This window comes from Ambystoma mexicanum, chromosome 1p, assembly GCF_040938575.1.
Source record: "Ambystoma mexicanum isolate Mex_15411 chromosome 1p, UKY_AmexF1_1, whole genome shotgun sequence".
Lineage (NCBI taxonomy): Eukaryota > Metazoa > Chordata > Amphibia > Caudata > Ambystomatidae > Ambystoma > Ambystoma mexicanum.
Window position 1 is genome coordinate 405,972,793 of NC_090921.1, and position 22,118 is coordinate 405,994,910.

A 22,118-nucleotide genomic window follows, 5' to 3' on the forward strand; every position below is an offset into this window, starting at 1 on the left:
AGCCATTAAACTACTTGGAATGGCTGGAATTTCGCAGATTTAAACTGCTCAGCAATTGTTGTGGCTGTATGATCTGCCTCTGGAAATACAACTGCCCTTTCTGTGGTAACTTACCTTCTTGCTAAAGGGGTACTTCCCTACAAATATTCAATTTCAAATACTTTTTGCAAAACTCAGGAGTGCAGTTTTAAACCCTGCTAATTGTTTAAGCCGCAGCAAGCCAGACCAGTGGCTTTGCATACCAGGAACAGACATCGGTTTGTGCAAATGTTTTTTATTTTTCCCACATTTATATCACAATGTGTCCACTTAAAGGACCAAATAGCAAAGTTGCTCCTTCTGTGTCCCAGGACCACAGAAGACTATGTACTGTACATTCACTAAGGCTCTGTTTTTTTGCAAATCGCGTCTTTTATGATGGTTCTCCATAAGGCAAACAATATCTAAAGGAATGGTAACAAGTGTTTCTCCAGCATACAAACCACTGGCCTTTTTCCACCCTCTTGTAGTACAGTGACAAACCTGGTTAGCACCCTTGGTTACATTTTATTTTTTTTAAGGATTCTAGCTGAAACGCATTCATAGAAATTTGCAGGTGGGGAGGAGAGACTATTTGGCTGGTGGAGTGAGGAAAAACATCTTAATCGTCAAAGCGCTATTTTTGCAGCTTATCCCTCAAACTGGACAATGACTGAAACCAGACTCAATATATGGATGCCTATGGAATGTGAAGCTTCAACCTGTTAACCAGCCTGCAGTTCAACACTGCTCCATGAACTAAAGAAAATTCTGTTGCACCACGTCATATATATATATATATTTTTTTAAAGAAAACAATGTTAAACAGGGGATGCGTGTTGCAAACTAAACAGAATTTGCACATCTTTGTGTCTCAGACACTTCACTGCCAAAAAGGAAGGGGAAAAGAAACCGGAGTGGGACTAAAATTCAAATAAATATATGCGTACTTGGTTACAAAAACTTTGTTTTAGTCTTTCCCCAGAAAAAGCTTCTTGTACCTGCCCATAAAACAACTCCAGCCCTTTAGGGAGGTGTCAGATCTCAGGTTAACCTCAAGGGGCAAGGGGGGAGTGGTTAGACTAACACTTTTTTTAATAGCTGGTTTGCTATTTAGTTCGGGACTCCTGGACTTAACGACCTTGGAACCTTCTTTTGCAATTTTCATTTTGTTAGTAAATTGGTAGCAGCATTTTACAAAAGAAGGAAGGATCTTCACTGGAGGAACAGGCGTGGCCCATTTCCTTTGTGACCCTCCGATTCACGAGGCCTAGACATCCGAGAGGATCTTCTCCCTACTGAGTGGCATGGTATCTGCCATTAAGTTTAGCTTGCCAGCTTGCAGATCGGAAAGCACAGGTCTTAGCACACCACTCAGTCTATGCAGACATAAGGCAGGACACTTAATCTACCATCATCCCCATGAGGATCTAAAGATATGCACTGCGTCCAATCGTACCAATTACCCTGTGTGTCATGACAACCATTTACACCCGGCCAGTGCTGTTCATGTATTTGGGTGAGGTCAGTGTTTGTGACTTCCCTAGTAAGCCCAGGGAGGTCTGTGGGAAAGTTGTTTGGTACTAACACATGAGTCTTTCGGGCTTCTCGTTTAGTGCTTTCTTCCTGCTTTAAAAATTCAGACATGAAGTAATGTGCACCAGGGATCTGGGCGTTTGAGATGCCAAGCACACTCTTCTGTGTATTAATATAGGACTGGATGATTTCATTCCTGGACAGCTCTTTCCAGTTTGTCTGTTCAAAGGGACTTTGAAGGTTGGTTTTTGGGTCCAGCGTGTCCACCTCTGTCCTGTGCTGCTCAACAAGTGCTGGGCTTCCCACCTGCAGAGATTCTTTCTGGGTTAAGGGTTTAATCTGTCCTGTCAAGGGATCAAATGTGAGCTTCCGCTCTTTTAACTTCACAGACTTGAGACCCCCTTCTAGAACCTGTCCATCCAAATTCACCATATGATGGTCTTTGGCTCTGGATTTGTGTTTCTTTTTGTTGTCCGAACCAGAAGTGGGGTCGTCGCTGTCCATTTTGGCAGAGTCAGGAGAAAGCCCAACACGTGCTGTCAGCAATTCACCAGAAGGGTGGCCGCAAGCAGTTTTGCACTGGGGTGTGTGCGGTGTCCCAACTCCAGGCCAATGAGAACCCTCAGGTGTGCCCTGCTCTTGACGAAGCGGCGATGCAATCAGCTGCACAGGCTCCAATTTCTTTGATGGCATTGGCGGTGTAGAGGGTTGCATTATACAACGTGGTGACTGCACTGGTGCAACATCTGAGCACTGGGACCTTTGTGAGGGGCTAGTCATTGAACCCTTCGGTGCATACGTTGTATGCAGGCGGGCAAGTGTTTCTTGCCTAAGGTGTCGTGGACTAAATGATGAGCAACGCGGACTCCTTGGCTGGAGGGGCACCATCCCTTCGTCTGACTTTTCATGCTGCTGAAGCACTGCAGTCTTTAACAAGGAAGTGCTTGAAGGCTTCGTAAGTCCTGGAGAGTTAGTATGTGGTCTCACAGCGTTCACAGGAATCTTGCTGTGCTTTTCATTTTCAGTGTGGTCCGTGCGGTTCCTTTCAGAGCCAGTGAGAAGGCTCCCATCTGGAGGAGTAGGGAAAGGAGATTCCGGACTCCCACCAATACCATTTGTTGGTGGAGAAGAGTTCTGCAACAGATCATGAGTAGTTTTAGAAACTTTGGAAGGTGGGGCCGGCAGCCCATCTTTGTGGTCAGCTTTTCTTTTCCGGGTTCCAACCTTTTCACTCTTCGGAGAGTGTAGTCTTTGTATATCATTCCGGCTTTTTAGCTCCTGAATGGGTTTTGTTCCCACAGAAATAATTGTAGGCAGTGGTTCTGGTTTACAGTTTGGCGCACCACCATTTGCAGACCCTGGCGGTATCTGCAATCTGTTTGGAACCGAGTCACCCTGGGTAACTGGTTCAATAAGCTTTTGCCAATTCCGCAGCAACTTCTTAGCACGTTTGGCAAGATCCTCATTTTTCGTTTTCTTGCGGACATCGTTGATAAGTTTTCCTAATCTTGTCTCCTACAAGAAATAAAGATTCTTTTAGATGCATATCACAAATTACATGTAATCTCAGTAATATTTAAGCAATACAGGCCAATGAGCATAGTTGTACAATATTTATGGAGACATTAAGGCTTTTCAAGCATCTCAACTAGCAGAACAGAAATTGACAATTTTAACAAATCTATAATTATCTGAAGGTGAAAGTTAGTAGGTGGCAGTTTGATATTTGGGCATGGGTTGATAGGACTCTAAATGCCAGAATCCCCAACTCCTCTGCCACTGGTCAGGCAAATGTCAAACACACTGGTCTGGCCTTTGCTCAATTGCAACCAATGGCTCGACTTGTGCCCTCTCAAAAGGCATGCCACTGGGTTGCTGCCTTTCCTTCTGCTGCCCGTTTACCAGTAGACCCTGTATTGGGGAGGGAAGACTTGATTCATCCAAAATATTGGTCTCTTCCGTGTTGGGCCTAAGTTGTGTGCAGGATAACCAAAAAGCATCAAATATAATTTTCATATGTGAAGTGTCCTTGCACGATTAGTAGTACAGGTTAAATGCAATAAAAAGCATCCTGAATGGAGGTATACAGGGTAGTGCTTACAATAAGACCAGTAATTTCAATAAACGGGTGATACAGTGCTCTGATAAATGAGTTTCGAAACAGTCCAAATGATTGGTGGGAAAACCGAGATCTAAAATGTTAGGGAAATCCGACAGCAGAAAAGATTAGTGGTCGTTAACTGGCAGAGTATGAGGTACAGTTAATGTCTTAAGAATCCAGGAAACATCCCATGAGCGTGGACTTTAGCAGGCGCCAATTCTTGGGAAGCATTTTACTAATATGGGACATTTAAAAATGATATCCACGATTCTAGAACTGTCAGCTCCAGGGATGGCAGCTTGATTGCTGTGCTCCTGTACCTAACCTTTTTCATGCTCCCTGATATTATACGGTGATTATTATTATAATAACTCGTGAAAAATGTCAACCCCTGCTACTCCGGATGCTAAACGGCAGAAAGGTGATGAGAAGAATATTTCTGGTGAGACAAGAGAGGACAAACTCTTTGAGATGCTGAGCAGAATGACACTGGACATTGGAGAAATAAAGACGGCCCTTTTAAAGTCTGAAGAGAAATTTTCCACAGTGGCCAAAAGAGTGGACTCTGTTGAAGATCATTTGAATGTGGTTGATGAAAAAACTTTAAAACTGATGGACCAGATAAGGGAATTGAAGATGGAAAATGAGAGGATTACTCAGAAGCTCTCAGAGCAAGAAAAGTTTTCACGGAGGAATAATCTTCGTTTTGCCGGCTTTCCAGAAAAAGCAGAAGGAAATAACATCATTGATTTTCTAAAAAAGACCTTACCCAATTTGCTAAACATTGATAAAGCTGTTTCACCGAGTTGGAGGGCCCACCGGTCTCCGGGACCTAAACCAGCACTGGGTGAGAGGCCAAGACATATTATTGTTAAATTCCTGAGATTCCCTGTGAAAGAGTTGGTGCTGAGGAAAGCCCGGGAACTGAAGGATCTTGCCTGGGGAGGAAACAAAATAATGGTGTTCATAGACCTGAGTAAGGATATTATGGATAAACGGAAAACTTTTATTGGAGCTAAGATTGAAGCACGTGAGAAGAACCTGAAATACTACATGGTTTATCCAGCAATCCTGAAGATTGTGGTAGATGGTCAACTGCACTCATTTAATGAGAGCAAACTGGCTGAGAATTTCCTAACTGGCTTAGATTTGGACCCAATGGAAGGCACTTCATCTGGTCTGGGGGCCAGGGAGAGACTGAGGAGGAGGAAGGGTCGGTCTGACACACATTAGTCTGTGGTGCTGGCAGATGCTTAATTGCACATATTTTATAATTTTTTATTATTATTACTTTGCTGTTGTTTTTAATGGACAAAAATGGCCGCCGCCTGTTTTCCGTTATTACAACGGTTTCGAACGTTATTTACATGTACCTTTTTCCCGGAATACGAGTGGAGTTGCCTTCCTGGATGGGGAATTTAGAGTAAGGCACCTTGTCCTGTTTTCGTTGCGTACGACGTAACGTGGCTCACATGGTACAGTCGTGATCGGGGTGGTGCGATGGAAGCGGAACTCGGCTGGATCACCTACAGCCTGTAGCCCGTCAGGATCAGTCCATCGGCCACTCGCATGTGCTCGCGTTATGTGGAGCCCCCGTTTTTCCTCTCCGGAACTTGGTAAGCCTATGTATTTCCATAATATTGTTACGGGGAGTTGCGTCGGCTCATGCATCCCGTAGCTGTCCTCCAACGAACTCACTGGTGCTTCCTGCTCATAGCATAACTTGAAAACGCACGTGTCCCTTAAATGCCTTGCTACATTTAATTGTGTGTAACTTGCCTATAATGCCAGTCATTGCCTATAATGACAATGGATGCATCGTAACCCCCAGAGAACCCCCTTCAGGAATTCTGCTGAACTTCGTTACAGGGACCGGAGTCACATCGGAAGGAGGGAGACTCTGGGAGACTCACAAGACCTAAGGTGGTATGGAGGAATTAACTGGCTTTCAGGCACCACCCAATACGAACGTGTTGGCTTTGAGGAATATTCTGGTTATGGGACTTTGGAACTGTGCACTGGAGCTGCAGCTGGGAAATTGGATATGGGACTGATGTTTTGCATGCATTTTTATAATAAGTATGTTATTTCTTTAAGTGGTTATGATTAGTTGCATTATACATTTCATGTAAATTCCACAGTTGCGATGTTCCCTGCTGGTTCATCTCTGGGATGCTGTTGTATATGGGGTACATGTGGTTTGTTGTTGATCTTTTGAAGGGGATGGGGAATGCTGAAATTTCATCCTGATTGACTTTATTGTTACTGCAGTACCCCTGAGGGATGAGTTATATGGTTGCAGATATTTTAAAGAAAGGGGTAGCACATAACTTTCCTTTGAATACGAGAGGTTCTTGGAGGCATACATCTTCAGCGGTTTTTTTTTTTTTTTTTTTTTTTTTTTTAGAGGTGTTTCTATGACTTCCGGCTGCTTATACTCATTCCCTCTTCCATCTTTTTCTATATTTTTTTTTTTGCCCGGAAGCTGTTATGAGAGTTTTATTTTTGAGTCAAATTAAATATGGGTTGAATGCTTTATGTGTTCTATGGGTCTACTTGGAAACTGATCTCTTTTCACACCCTCGTGTCCGGTCTCATAGGGGGGATGGGGTGTAGTACTGTGATTTTTGCGGGCTAACATGTTGATTTCATTGACCACTTGACTCATGTTGACTGTGGGGTTTAAATGGGGAATGGTCTATTGGGTTTATGGGGGTCTAGTAGTTGCCTTTGTATAGACTCTGGTTTTGTGGTTGGGGAATTGTATATATATGGTGTACTGAGTTTTTTTTTTTTACCTGATTACGTTGTGGGGGGGGGGTGGTAAAAAGGGAATTCACATGAGCTGGATTGATTTCGGGGGTGGAATATTATTGTGAATTACTATAAATAAGGTTTGGGTTGGAGATTCGTCTCTGGTGGGTATGGTTCAGAATGGTTTACTCGATATACATAATATGAAATGTGTTAGGTCCGCTGCTTATCGGAGTGGTTTTTTGTGCAAAGATTGTACTTGCTATCTGTTTGTTCGTTTAAATGTCTGGTTGTTGTGTCTATGCACTTTGTTTTTATTTTATTTTTTTGGAACTCTGCCTCTGATCTTGATGGTTACTGCTCCTATGATACTGTTCTAATTTGGGAGTTATGGTTGCGTTAACTTTTGTTTCTTGGAATGTTAAGGGGATTGGGAATGTTGTGAAAAGACGCAAGGTTCTAGCACGATTGTGGAGAAGTGGTGCTGATATAGTCTTTCTTCAAGAGACTCATCTGGATGAACAAACTGAAAAATACTTGGCCAACTCGAAATATTCTAGAGCGGTCTCGAATTGTTAGGATTCTAAATCTAGAGGGGTAAGTATCTTGTTTAGGAAGGGCTTGTTGTTTAAGATTGAAAAGACAGTTATGGATGGGGAAGGTAGAATCCTATTACTTGATGTGCTCCTAGATGGGGAAAAAATGACATTTGGATCAGTGTATGCGCCATGCTCGCCAGCTGTATCTTTTCTTGATCAATTGAGCCTTTTGTTGGATGGTATGGAGGGTGATTCATTAGTGTTGGGTGGTGACTTTAATCTAGTGATGGATAGTAAAATAGATCGTAGATCAGAGTGTAGGTATTATAATGAGAGGATTAGTGAGGAACTCAGGACATTTGTGTTCAAATACAATCTTATTGATTATATGGAGGGAACTCCATCGTGGTGAAGAAGAGTTTTCCTTTCATTCGCCTGTTCAGGATTCTATCTCCAGAATTGATTACTTCTTTATTAGTATGACTTTGAGTGATCAAACAATCACGACAAACATACTAGAGAGAGGTATCTCAGATCATGCTCTATTGGACCTCCAGCTGATTTTGGATAGTAAGAGTACTAAGATGAGGAGGTGGAAGATGCAAGCTGAAATGCTGAAGGATACTTTGGTTGTAGAGGGCTTGGAGACCTTCATAGGTCATTACTTTAATGAAAATTTAGACTCGGCCAGTATTAAGACTGTTTGGGACTGCTTTAAGGCGGTTTTGAGGGGTGAATTGATTAGTAGAGCTGCTCATCTGAAGAAAAAAAAACGTTTGATTGGTGATTTGGAGGACAAGATAAAAAATTTGCAGAGAGTCTGTGCTACCAATGGTTCAGGACAATCCAAACTGGAATTACGTAAGTTGGAGGCGGAATTGGGGACCCATATTCAAAACCTGGCAAGTAAGAGTTTGTTTTATTCGAAACAGAAGTCCTGGGAATCGGGTGATCGTAATGGCAAATTATTGGCGTATAAGCTTAGGGAGATGGTGTCTGATTCATGTGTCACTTCTATCCAAACTGATGGGGGGGGTTACTTTAAATAGAAATGGCGATATTTGTAGTTACTTTAAGGGTTATTATGAGGCATTGTATGGGGAAGATGGAGACCCGACTTCTGATAGGCTGGATACATTTTTTGGAAAAATTTTACTCTCAAGCCTGACTCAGGAACAACGTACCTCTCTTGATGCTGCAATCGAGGTTGCTGAGGTTAGTTTGGCTATATCGCAAATGAATGATGGAAAATCGCCGGGTCCTTATGGTATTGTCTCAGAACTTTATAAAAAATTTGATGTTCAGTTGGCACCTGTGTTGTGACCTTTATAATGATTTTGTAGTATCGGGTATGATGTGTGATTCCATGAAAGAGGCAATGATTGTGGTGATCCCAAAACCTAATAAAGATCACACTAGATGTGGGAATTATAGGCCTATCTCAATGCTAAATGTGGACCTTAAAATTTTCACAAAAATTTGGGCTAACAGATTGGGTTTTTGTATGAGCGATCTGGTTGATGGGTCACAGGTGGGTTTTATCCCAGGGAGATATGGCTATGACAATATTCGAACCGTGTTAAATGTGGTTGATGACCGATTTGGGAAGGACACAAATGAAGTTATAGGTTTTTTTGATGCTGAAAAAGCCTTTGATAGGGTAAACTGGAAATTTCTAGAATTCACTTTACTGAAAATGGGTTTTGGCCCAGTTTTTATGAAGATGGTAGATTGTATTCATAATGATGTTAGGGCCCGGGTGTTGGTTAATGGGGTGATTTCAGATCCATTTCAGTTGTTAAGGGGCACGAGGCAAGGCTGTCCGTTGTCTCCTTTTTTGTTTGATTTGGTGTTGGAACCTCTTGTTACTTATCTCAGACAATGTGAGATTATTAAGGGTATTAATGTTGGGAAGGTTGAAGTGAAAGTTCTGTCGTATGCTGATGATATGCTCCTTATGATATCAAATCCGGAAGTGTGTGGAGATTTAATAAAATCAATTTTTCAAGAAGTGGGTGAATTGTCGGGACACGACAGGTTTTTCCTTTGTCTGGTCGGCGTGTGAATACGGTTTTGAACACATGGAATTGTAAATGGTCTCCAGAGGGGGTTAAATATCTAGGAATTCATATTATTGGGGACTTGAAGAAATTACAGCAATATAATCTGAATTTGGTACATGCGCAAATGTCAATGTTAATTAGGAGATGGGAGAAATTGACTCTGAACCTGTGGGCAAAGATCAATGCAATTAAGATGGTTCTTTTGCCAAAAGTCTTGTATGTTATCCAATCCATCCCGTTGTTGTTGTATAAGAAACAGTTACTTAAGATTGAGAAACTTTTTTCTTCTTTCTTGTGGGGTTCTGGTAAGAGACCTCGGATTCCGAAATACATGCTAGTGCAAAGAGTGGAGGATGGAGGCTTTGGATTCCCTGACTTGATGAAATACTATAACGCGTTTGTACTTAAAAAAAAGCTCATATTACTTTAGGGATAGAGCGGTGAATGAACCAATTTGGTTGCGTATGGAAAGGGGTGTCTGTGCTCCCTTTGACTTGAGATCCATATATAGTATGGATAAATTGCCGATTAAGAGATTGAAGTTGCGCCCGATTGTGGCTACTAGACATGTAATTAGGGAGTGGTTTCGGGATAATGATATGAATTACGGATTCAGTAGAGATGCTTCTATATGGTACAATGCTGTTTTGCAGATTGATAATAAATGTTTGAATTGGCCTAGTTGGATTAATAAGGGTATCCTGAAATTGGCAGATGTGTTGGATGGGAATAGGTTATTAAGTTTTGAGGCATTAGTGAACAGATATGGTTTGCGGCGAAGTGAATTGAATAGATACTTGGCTTTTGAAAATTTGGTAACTTGTAGATTAGTTTTGGCTGATGGGTCTATTGGAAATAAACCGGAGATTGCTACCTTATTGGAAGGTCCGGAATATGGAGTGCGTACTTATATGCAATTTATGCCTATTAATGAGAAACTTCGGGAGGCATGGTCTAGATTGAGAATTACTTGGTCTGATGTTCTGGATGAGATTTCTGAATTAGATTGGAAATACATTCTAAAGGTTAATTTGCATTTGGGTCCTGATATGGGCTTACGGTTAATTCGACAAAAAATTATTGGGAAAGTGTACTGGACACCTGTTAGGATGTTTAGATTGGGGCGCCGACCGGATGATTTGTGTTGGTGTTGTAACAGGGATAGAGGTACTTTGGTGCATTTACTGTGGGATTGCCCGAGAGTGCTGGACTTTTGGACGGCAGTGATTGATAGAATTGATTTGATTTTTGATGTAACTTTGCGGAGGTCGGCAGTGAATGTCATCTTACTTTCACGTAAAAATAGGAGAGGTCGAATTGCGAGTCATTCTTGCTGGATTGATAGGGCCATTATGGTGGCTATTAAGTTGATTCTCAGGGTTTGGAAATCAAGGAAGAAACCTAATGTTGATGAATGGCTGACAGAATTGCATGTGTTGGCGCAGTATGACAAGGTTTCATTCCATAATAAAGATAAGGATGAAGATTTGAAATTGTGGGGTCCTTTTATGGACCTGTATGGCTGATGGGGATATTGCATTGCTTGGTGGTAATGGTATTCGAGGTGTAGAGAGTGGGGTTCCTCTTTTTTTTTTTTTTGTCTCGTCTTGTCTGGTGTGGTTGTGATTCTCTTTGATGGTTGTTTCACTATGGTTGGTTTTCAGCTTGAAATGAACTGTTTAAGATGCATTTGTCAGTTTGTATGTTTCATGCTTATACTCTGTGAAACATTGTTTCTCTTATTATTGTTTATGAGAAAACTAATAAAGTGTTGGAAAAAAAAATGATATCCACACCAGAGACTGGAACTTGCTTTACTGTCATGTAAACTCAACCTGGTAATTACTAAAGTACTGTTTCCCCAATGTCAACAGCTCATAGTAGTCAAAATGTGTCGCTGGAAACCTTTCTTGGTATTTCATAAAGAACCTACACTAATAAGACATTCTTGCAAATTAAATGTTAAGGAGTCACCAGACTTCAGTTGTAACTGGATTTTTAACTAATCTCCACGTCAGCCGGCTTGTTAGTATGTGATTACAAAAAGGTGCCTCAAGCAGAGAGCATAGCCTGGCAGGTTAGCCCTCGAACCATTTAGTGTATCCAAGCAGAGATCATAAGCTGGATCATTGTAAGGAAACTGAATACCAACCGACACAGGCACAAGCCGCAGCCACAATTCTGAGTTAAGTTGTAGAACACTTTGGACGAAAACATTTTACAAAAACAGTTTACTTTATTATGCAAGGTTCAATAAATTCAGCATGCAACTATCCAGCCACATCTGAACAAACATTTTGCCAAGTTTAATCATTGTTTTAATTTCCAAAACTAATTTTAAAAAAAAAACATCTTTGACTGTTTTACATACACATCTAATATTTGCTAGGCAATAAGACAGGGGTAAAAATGTTGCAAACTACTAGCCATCTATGAAACATCAAAATCACTTGCGACCTCAATCACACACAACCATTTTGTATCCGTCAAAACTCAGTTATCACTAGCTAATGCAGAGTACAAATTTGGTGCCCGTAGCAAGGTATTTAAAAAGCTCAATTTCCACAGACTGAAGATCTGTGCGTGGCAACAATGACAAAGCCTCAAGCAATACAGCAGTAAGTAATGGGTGCGAGAGGACTTCAAATGATGGAAGGCAAACTATACAAAAAAAGGCACATGTTGCTATTTTACAGCACCCACCCTACTCTGTGCAACTGAAGCTGCAAGCCAGGTGGGACGAGTTGGTGGGGAGGCATCAATCTCCAAAAAGAATGAAATTTAGTTGCTTTGGGGTCTGTTTGTGTGGGTTTCAGTACAACATTATATTTTCACAAGCTGCACCTAAGTGACCAATTTGTGATGCCGGCTTTTATAATACCAGCTGGATGGACAAAGCAGGAGTAATCTTGCAAGTTGCAAGCTACTAGCCAGCCATAAAAAGTCAATCACCCCAATTCTACACATACCCACAACACACTTGGGTGTAATCCAAACATGTTAGCACTGCCAAATACTGCTGGTATTTCTTGGTTTCTTTGAAATCTAGCGTTCTGCTCATCCCGTGCAGAATTTAACTGTGGTGGTGAACATTAATTAAGGAGCCACTTGGCCCAAGGGTTTTAGTAATGTTTTTTGAATTTGTGTGAAACATTCTGACAGGTCACAAAAGAATAGTAATGGAGGCTTAGTTATTGTACGTTAAGCATAGCAGTGATTTGAGCTACTCTGCATTACATTACAAAATGGCCACTAGGTTTACATAACCCTAAGTGCCAGTTTACTTCGAGTCATGTGACTTATGGGCACGTGACCCGACAGAATGTAGAAATAAAAAACAGCCCACCAAACAACTAATTTCGTCTGAAGTCCCAGAATGAGGGATGGAATGTGTGGCGTAAACTCTACACGGCAGAACTTTAAACAAGTTGTTCAGTCAGACCATGTTGGTTCATTTTTAATCATGTATTTGATATGCGGTTTTAATGATTTAATAAAATTAACGTTTTTCAACACTTTACACAGACCCAGTTCTCTCAAATTTGTGTTCACTTGTTAGTGCTTTTTGGTTATACCAAACATCTACAGCATCAGTAGGTGAACTATATTATATATGGGACACATTACTCGCCGTAATCATTTCTGATGCTTGCATCTGCTTAGATGATTCACATGCTATGCATAGGCTGACATCTGGTGGAAGCTGCAGAGTATTACAGTTGTTTTTGAAACTCGGAAAAGGGACATCGACGGGGCGTGGCAGTAATACTATCCCTAGTGTGACATCCACTGTACCCATGGTCCTCACGACGAGGTGCCTCAGATCGTTTTGTTTATGACACAAGGTAGCATGAAGTGTGGCACGAGTACAGGTGGAGACAAGCAGATATTTGTCGGAGAAGCTCAAACATCCATGCACCTTCTCTCCAAGGGGAGTAAGGATAGGCGCATGTGAATCTAATGATACAAGCATCAGAAATGCGATTAAGGTTAGTAATGTATCCCTTCTGAGGCTTGTGGAATCTAGTTGCATCACATGCTATGCATAGATTAGTGAGCAGTGTTAGAAGGTGGTAGGTTGTCAGAAGGTCCAGCGCCAAATGGATGTTTTAGAACCGCTTGTCCCACCTGTGTATCTGCTTTGGAATGAGTCGATGCAGTAGTGCAAAGTGAATGTGTACTGAGCTCCAAGAAGCTGCTTTGCAAATGGTGTCTAGAGGGACATTAGCGATAAATGCCAGAGTAGCTCCTGTGCCCCTTGTGGAGTGAGCTCTTGTGTGTTTTACTTGAATAGCATAGTTGCATGCACACAACTATCCATCTGGAGAGGCATTTTTGGAAATGCGGTCTCCTTCTCTGCCTGGTGCTACTGAGACAAACAGTTGGTCTGTTTTCCTAAGCGGTCTTGTCTTGTTTACATAGTAAAGGACTACCCTCCTTACAGCCAGTGTATGGAGTTCTCCGTTGAGCTTGTGGGGTTCTGGAAGAAGGCTGGTAGCTCAATAGATGGGTTTACGTGGAATTTTGAAATTAATTTAAGTGAAAAACCTAGGCTGTGTACGTACAACTAATTTGTCCTGGTGTATAGTAAAGAAAGGATCCTGCAACAACAATGCTTGTAATTCAATGACTCTTCTTATGGAAATAATAGCCACTAAGAAGGCAGTCTTGTAGGTTAGGTGTTTAAGACTAGACTTATGCAAAGGCTGAATGGGGGGGGGCCCTCACTCCCATGAGCTTTGAGTGTACTACATTGAGATTGCAGCCTGGCGGTGGGTTTGAAATCAGAGGGTGGAGTCTTTTTACTCCCTCCATGAATGCTTTAATGACTGGGACTTTCCACCACAATACCTTACTCTGAGAGGTGGTGTAAGCCAATAAAGCTGCCGGGTGGACCTCCGAGTTGAATACTAACCCCAAGTCTAACAAGTGGAGCATATAATTAAGAATGTGCGATTCAGTGCATTCTATGGGGCTCATTTATTTAGACTGGCACCAAATTACAAATCTCCACTTGTCGAAATAACAGTCTGGTGTTTGGTTTACATGCCTCTGAGGATATCCATACACTGTTGTGGCAATTTTTGATGTCCAAACGATCTCAGGAGCCATGCTGCCGAGTGAGGTTGAGGGTGAACTGGTACTGCCCTGCGTTGAGGTAGATTGGACTGGCATGGGTGTTTGATGGGAATCACATCACCAGCTTTCGCAGGTGTGCATACCATGGTTGTCTCGCCCACATGGGAGCAACTAGGATGAGCATGATCTGTGAATCTTTCACCACCCTGCTCAGATGGGTTGGGGGGGAGCATAAACAACTTTCCCTGGCCAGCTCATCCATAGGGCGTTCCCTTAGTCTGGCTGGGGAAACCTGGACACAGTCTAGCATGTGTGAAAAAATGTGGTCTACCACATTTGAGTCTAGTCGCCACTCGTGTTCTTGCGGTAGGGGATCTCTGCTCAGAAAGTCTGCTAGAGTGTCAAGCACACTTGGAACATGTGGGGAAGATAGGAACATCTCCCATCTGAGTGCCCATTTCCATACTCTGTGCTAGATTGGACAGATTTGGAGAATGTGCCCCCTGCTTGCTGATGTAGACTATTACAGAGGTGCCTTTGGTTAGGATCTGTACTGACTGATTTGTCAGCCGAGCTTCGAAAGCTTGCAGCGCTTTGAATACTGCTAGAAGTTCCAGCAGGTTGATGTGGTTCGGTCCTGTGATGCAAGTCCACAGACCATGTGCTGTGTGGGGAAGGTGATGTGCCCCCCCCCCCCCCCCAACTGGAGCGTGACACGTCTGCCTTAACGATTGCTTGCACTGCCGCATCGTAGAACGGTTTTCCCTTTAACAGGTTTTCCTTTGTCCACCAGCGTAGGTCTTCTACTAGTGTTAGCGAAACAACCACTAGATCGTCCCACTGACCGCTTGCCAGAGATCATGGTTTTGCCAACCATTCCTACATGGGGTGCATGTTGACATGCATGTGGGACCTGGTAAACGCACAATACCATCATGGATTGCCTCCCTGCACAGTTGTGCTGCCACCACCGCCAGTACTTTTCTGAATACCCTTGGAGCAGACAATTCAGAAGGGCAGCACCTTGAATTGGTAGTGCTAGTTTGCCATCTCGAAACTCGTGTGCTGGGAACATTTAAATATGAAAATAGGCATATTTCATATCCAGTGTTGCCATGTAGTTCCCCCCCCCCCGCTTTAGCAGAGGGATTACTTCCTCTAGTGGTGTCATACAGAATTGTGGCTCGTTTGCAGGGTGCAAATCTAACACTGGGCGCATAGTAAAATCGTTATTTTGGCACAAGAAAGTAAGTTGAACAAATACCCTTTACGTCATTCGCTGGTACGATCTCTATGGCGTCCTTGAGTAACAGCACTGCGACTTCTGAGAAGGACAAGTTCTTCCTTTGTGGTTGACCCGTGTCATGGGGGATGGTTGGATGGTCGCTGGATTAGCTCCACGTATAACCTCCCGGCACGGTCGATAGCACCCACTTGTCTGTCGCTGTTCCCTCCCATGCGTGGGTGAAGTGTGAAATACACCCTCCTACTGGAGAGGCATGGGAGGTGACCTGGAGCGGTTTGTCATTGTTGAGGTGTAGCTCCGCCTCTGGATGTGGACCACCTCCCCCAGCCATTAGATCGCGCTGGCCTCTGGAATCCCTGCGAGGCTTGTCGCACGTTGTTACCCCAGGATGAGCCTTAACCTGGTCCATAACCAGAACTCCTTTGCGAGCTCTGACCACGAAACAGGTGGCTTGTTAGTTAACTGGCCTAGAAATTTTATAGATATTGTACTCCTACTTAGCAGATTTTAATGCATCTTCCATGGCTGTCCCAAATAAGATGTTGGGTTCGACTGGCATGTTCAGGAGTGTTGCCTGTGGTTCATGTTTGAAGCCAGACTGGCGCAGCCATGTGCGGCATTTGAAGATGGTACGTTCGGCAATGATTCTGCTCACATTGTCTGCGGCATCCAAGTTGTTCTTTAATATGCAGCATTGACATCTGCCACTACTAGGGTCAGTTGCAATTTGAGAGGTTCTGGAGCAGAGGCTATTAGTGTCATCATCTAGTCCCACTAATGGCAGTTGTAGCTTGCAGGTAGTGTTATTCGCAATCCAGGCTTGCCCATTGATCCGGACCATTCTGTAACCTGGTCCAATATTGTATTTATTCCTGTGTTGCATTTGTCTCAGCTCCACATTGTAACCTATGCATTGCTACAAGTCTAATGCGCCCAGCTACCCCAGGGTTTGGCTCCGCTATGTTAAAGGATATTTTTACTGCACACTATCACCACCGGAGTGGTCCCCGGGCGGGTCTAGGGAGAGTGGGGGCGAGTTAGTGGGAATGAGCTGAAAAATTGCAAGTTAGCAGTGATGTGCAGTTGGCGGTCTCAGCCCGGTGGGTCCGTTGGCTGGGCTCAGGGTGCTTTCCATTCGGTAGCCATCATGTGCTGTTGTGCAAGTCTATGTGCGGTTTGTTTTGTTGTTGCAGTGAAGTTTGTGCGGTTTTCTGCATTTAAGGCTTGTGGTTGGCGTTTGAGAGCTGTGTGCAGATTAGGGCTGTACCGAATAGCATATTAAGTATTCGGCCAAATAGCGAATAGTTGCTTTATTTAATAAATCATGTTCCAAACTTAAAAATGCATTCTATACTTTTTATCTTTGTTGTAATTAATGTAGCATCTGTATTTAAAGTACAAAAGCCAGAAATAAAGCAGATTTAACCAAAATGGAGGGACCAAATGTACAGAAGATTGTTGCACATTTAGTGCCAATTAAAGTAGGAGGCTTCACAAATGCAAAAGGACTGGCTTTGTGAATCAGTTGCATTGCATTATCTATCCAGTTGCAAAGTCGATGCGGTCGAGTTTTGAAACTTCTTTGCAGCTGACATAGAAATGTATGAAATGGTTCATGTCGGCACATGCAGCACACAAGTCAAGAGGGAATCTGAAATGTGTGAACTCCATCTCACAACCATTCACTGGGGTGAATAGCCTGGGTGGGCCCAAACAAATGCTGCTCACTTTTCACTTATCCTAGCCTCTCCTTCTCGCCTACACCCAAACATATGCAACCAATTCCTGATAAAATATCAGATAATGTTAAACTCAGGACTCAAGTCTTTAAAAAAACAAAAGTAAAAGGGGGCGGGGAGACTGGCGTAGGCAATGGGAAGTGACATGACAGGAACTGAAAGTATCTATGCACTTTTATTGGTTTCTTTTCCAGCTGAAAAAAAGTGCACTTTGCATATAAACATTTGCCAAAAGAAAAGATTTTGCTGTATTGTTGCAGGTAAAGTATAAAAGATGAGCACCTTTTATGTCCAAGAATCTAACAAAACATGCCCTAAAGAGCAGATTACAATACAAGATATTTTTCAGCTGAGTGATAGCAATTTATCTGGACTATTTTTCTAGTATTGCAAACTGAAGTCTTTATTTGCCTTTCTGAGTTCATGTTGCATTGTATTCAAATGAGAATGTCAAAGTATTCGGCAAGAGCCGAACAGCAAGAAACTATTCAGCCGAATACTGATTCGATGCCAAAGTTCAGTACACCCCTAATGCAGAGGGATGACATTGTTAGTGGATTGGTTAGTTGGCATTGCTGTGCTTGCAATTATGTCTGGGTGTGGTGCCTGCTATCATTCACTATTCCATCGAAGTGTAGCACATACTAACATTATTGCTCTTGTCTGAAGATGACGCAGGTTGATCTTGACCACTCTCTATATGTGTAGCACTGGTTAACATTTGCTAGTATGTTAGTGCGTGATGCAATGCAACATTTACAGTCCAGTTAAGAATGGAGTTGGCCACCTTTCTCCCCATAGCATAGAATTTTTACTTTCCTTATCGGGGCACTTCCGATGTAGCTAAAAAGGTGTTCCGGCCCTCTTTCTAGTTGTGGTTACAAATGCGTGCGGTTTTAGCTGGCCCCTGATGTAAAGTGCCAAACTGAAGAGTTTTCCAGCATGCAGGTTGACTGCCAGTGTTTAGGAGAAGGTTGAATCCTTCTTTGGATGGACTGAAGGATAGGAATGAATTGGATGGCAGATTTTTCTGTCCCCCAATATATCATCCTGAAAATCTTTATCCAGCAGAGTCTCTTGGGTTTGCATTCTAAAGTGCTCAACTGCCTTTATAAGCATATCGTCAGAGGGGCTGATTGTCAACTGGTGAATCGGCCACTGGTGAGTCTTGGTGAACTGGTGAGGCTAGGTTATACACCTCGTCCTCATAACAGTCTGTACCTAGTAAGGTTTCATTGTCCTCAGTGTCTGTATTTACATCTTAAAGATCACTATCGAGTGGGTCAACTTGGGGCCTCTTAGCTGGGGGCACGACGAGGCCTCAGTTGCTGGTGGCATGGTTTGTACATTTTGTTATGCCTGTTGGTTCTTCTCCAAGAAGTTAGCCATAAAGGTCATCCTTGTCATCACCCTGTCAGTTTGTTCAGCAGTCCATGTGGCTGAACTTGGTAGGACTCCAGGGTACTGAGGAACAATCTGTACCAGAGGTATAAATTGGCCCTGGGGTGTAGGCTGGCCTTGAGATGTAGATTAGCCTTTGTTCTTTAAGGCCTCTGGTAAGATACTTTCCTCCTGTGATACAGTGCATCTTTCCCTGTGAGCTGTGGTAGATTTCTCCTTGCGAGAGTGACTCCTCTAAGCAGGCTCTCAGGGACATGCGTTTGCAGCAGGTAGGCTAATCAAGAGCTTTTGGTGCTTGTGGCTTTTTTCGATGAGGGATGTCGATCGGCGGTGGGTTGGGCCGCAGCCTCGTCAGACTTTCGCCAGTGGGTTTGGTCACATCTGATGAGTCTTGGGGCCTGTTGTGAGGCGATCGGGACCTCGAGTGCCAAGAGGACAGGGATTTGGTGGACCTCTCCCTTGACACCATGTGTGGGCGTTTGGTAGACAATGGCGTTGATCCTTGGCTATGGGCTTAGTGGGTGTGCTTCCACCTCCGGCTGTCGTCCCCATAACAGAGCTGCCGGCCCGTCTCTTGGGGTCGGGGGCTTGCACTTGGTATTCTAACAGTTCGCCTTTGCTGTCTGTAAAGATTGCCAGGCTGCCATCACTGCAGGCTCCCCCAACGTCTATGGCGGCCTCGGCCTGCATGGTGTGATGGCCTAGTGCTGTCCCGCAGTGTCTACAACTGGGGCAGAACAAAGTTTTCCATAGCTAAAGGAAATGGCAGCCAGGTGAGAAAAGCGTGTAAAGGGGAAAATGCATTCTCTAATGTCGACCCCCCTCCCCCCGAGTCTTCCTACTGTTGGGGCGAAGCCTGGTGCGGCCTTCCAATGGCAAAATGGTCTGTCGAATCAGGGACTTTGTCCGATAGTCGCCCTTCCCACCGCCAAAGATGTAGTCCAAGTCGGTGTAGAGAAAGGACAGAAAGAATATCAAAGTTTAATTTTTCAATAATAAACAGTCAGCCAAAAGGAACTCTGCGATTAAGTGTCCGTCACGATGGTGGAAAAAACAATGAGGGACATTGACGCATGAAGGACCATGGGTACAGTGGACACAATAGTATTACTGGCACGCCCTGTCGACTTCTCTTTGAGTTTTGAAAACTACGGTAATACTCTGCAGCTTCCACTAGATGTCTGCCTATGCATAGCATGTGATCTAAACCGATCCCACAAGCCTCAGAATAATAAGGTTACACTGCAGTGACCACCTTACTCCTAGTCCATAGTCCCCTTTCCTCCATACTTATGGGACATTCCTTCGTCCTGGGGGACGGGACCACAGCACTTTGTAAAAAGCATCACATTTTTCAAAAAGGTGTCATTCCTCTCTTTACGCTGTGTACTGCACGTGGCCGTAACCCCGCCCTCCTTAGCTCCGCCCAGCGCATTGCCCATCAGTCCTTTTCTATCGCCTTTAAGCAATAACAGAGGAGCCTCAGAGGGGACAACGGGCGTGTGTATCAAGGAAAGGGGACTATGGACTAGGAGTAAGGTGGTGAGTAACCTGGTTATACTCCTACGTCCCGTCCCCTTTCCTCCATACTTATGGGAGATTCCCCAAGCACTCCTGACAGGAATTATGGGCGGATGGAAAACTTACTGAACAAGGATTTTAAACACAGCCTGGCAAAACTGAGCATCAGCTCTGGAGCTCAGATCCAAACAGTAATGTTTACAAAAGGCTGATGGAGAGGCCCATGTAGCCGCTTTCGCGATTGTCTCCCAGGGGACATGCGTTTGAAAGGCAACAGCAGGTGCTTTGCCCCGTACCAGGTGTGTGTGAATCCCTTTAGGAGGTTGGAGGTCCTGAACAGTGCAAGACTCCATAATAAAGGCAGCAACCCATCTGGTGGTAGTTGCTTTGGAAGCCTGTTTACCCTGCGGATTACCAAAGGTCACCAATAGTTGAGAACTCCTAAATACAGATGTTCTATCCAGATAGAGCTTTTAAGTTCTTCTAACATCCAGGCAATGCAAAACCCTCTGCTTCCGAAGCAGAGTTTGGGAAGAAGACTAGCAAGGAGATTGACTGATTTAGATGAAAATGAGGGACCACCTTTGGCATTAAAAAAGGATTCGTCCTCAGGACAACCTTATCCTTGTGGAAGACCAAAAAGGGATGCTCCACCGACAAAGCCTGGAGCTCATACGTCTCGAAGTCACGGCGACCAAGGACACTTTCCACAAAAGGTGCTTAAGATCTACCATAGCCATTGGTTCAAAGGGCTTATGGCACAATGACGTAAAGACCACGTTCAGATCCCACGCCGGATGCAATTTGCGAACAGGCGGCAATTTGGAAGGGCGCATTAGACCCCGCAAGGTAGCTTTTAACCACTGGATTTGATAGTGAGTTCTCAGTGCCCACTGGAGGGATCTCATTCTCAGGCGAGCCTCTGGCACTAGGAAAATGCAGGACGCTATGAGGCCTAGCAACCTCAAAAAGTCGAAGGCTGGGAGACGTTGGCCATTTTGAAACTTGGTAACCATCTGTAGAATATCTTGAGCCCTCACCTCTGGTGGCGAGGCTTTTCCCAGGGAAGTGTCCAGGATGTTCCGTGGATAAGTAGGCGGCAACAGCCTAAGTCCTGCATGAGAGGACATGAATGCCCGACTCTAGGTGAGAGACGAAGGACAGCACCATGTCGATCAGCCACCCTGGGATCCAATTGTTTGACTAAGCAACAGTGGCAGAACCAAAGCCATTTGCTCCTGTATTGAGAACTCATCGAATGGGCTTCTTGGCTGCCTGAATAATGCGCATGTTATCAGCAGACAGATTGAGATGTTCTAAAAATCTGAACTCGGGCACCATGCTGCCAAGCTGAACGATTGTGGGGAAGGGTGCCACAGCTGCCGATCTCTGGTGAAGCAGGTCAGGAACCAACATAAGCCTGATCGGTGCACACACCAACAGATGCTGAAGCTCTGAAAACCAGAACCTGGCCGGCCGCCATGGAGCTATGAGCAGAAGAGAACAGTTCACTGTGTTCCTCAGTTTGCATATTGCCCGATGAATCAGAGGCAGAAAAGCATAGGCCCTCTTATTGTGCCAGGGAATCTCAAGAGCATCCCCCAAAGAGGAGGCTCCCAGTCCGTTTCTGGAGGCATACAGAGGAAGTTTCCTGTTAGCCGACGTTGCGAAGAGGTCCACTTTTGGAGTGCCCCAACACTGGAAGATTTGTAAGAGGACCTCCACTTTCAACTCCTGCTCGCAGCGAACCATTTTTCATCGGCTTAGGGCAACCACAGTAACATTCAGCTGGACCGGGATGTATACAGCCACCCGACAGATGCCTTGCTGCACTGTCCATTCCCAAATCTGAATGGCAAGATCCACAAGAGGGGACTTGGTACCCACCCCTGCTTGTTGTTGTAAAACATGGACACCACATTGTCCGTGCAGACACGGACCACTTGGCATTCAGGCCGGTCATTGTCAACCTTGAGCGCCAAAAGCTCCAGGTGATTTATATGAAGGAGCTTGTCTTGGGGCGACCAGCGATCGGAAACTTGAAGGTCCAACGTCACCCCACCCCAGAAGGGAAGAGTCCATCGTGACTCATCAGCGGAGCGGGGTCCTGAAAAGCTGCGC

General features: G+C 44.0%; 1 protein-coding gene across 3 annotated transcripts in view; it reads right to left on the reverse strand.

Moving 5' to 3' along the window:
• Nucleotides 1-258: 258 nt before the first annotated feature.
• MED26 (mediator complex subunit 26) overlaps nt 259-22,118 on the reverse strand; it is a 220,319-nt gene continuing 198,459 nt past the window's right edge. For all 3 annotated transcript variants that reach the window (XM_069649197.1, XM_069649198.1, XM_069649199.1), the window contains one exon: nt 259-3,069. In XM_069649197.1, the coding sequence (XP_069505298.1) occupies nt 1,393-3,069 (1,677 nt within the window). In that variant the 3' untranslated portion in view covers nt 259-1,392. The remainder of the gene's footprint in view (nt 3,070-22,118) is intronic.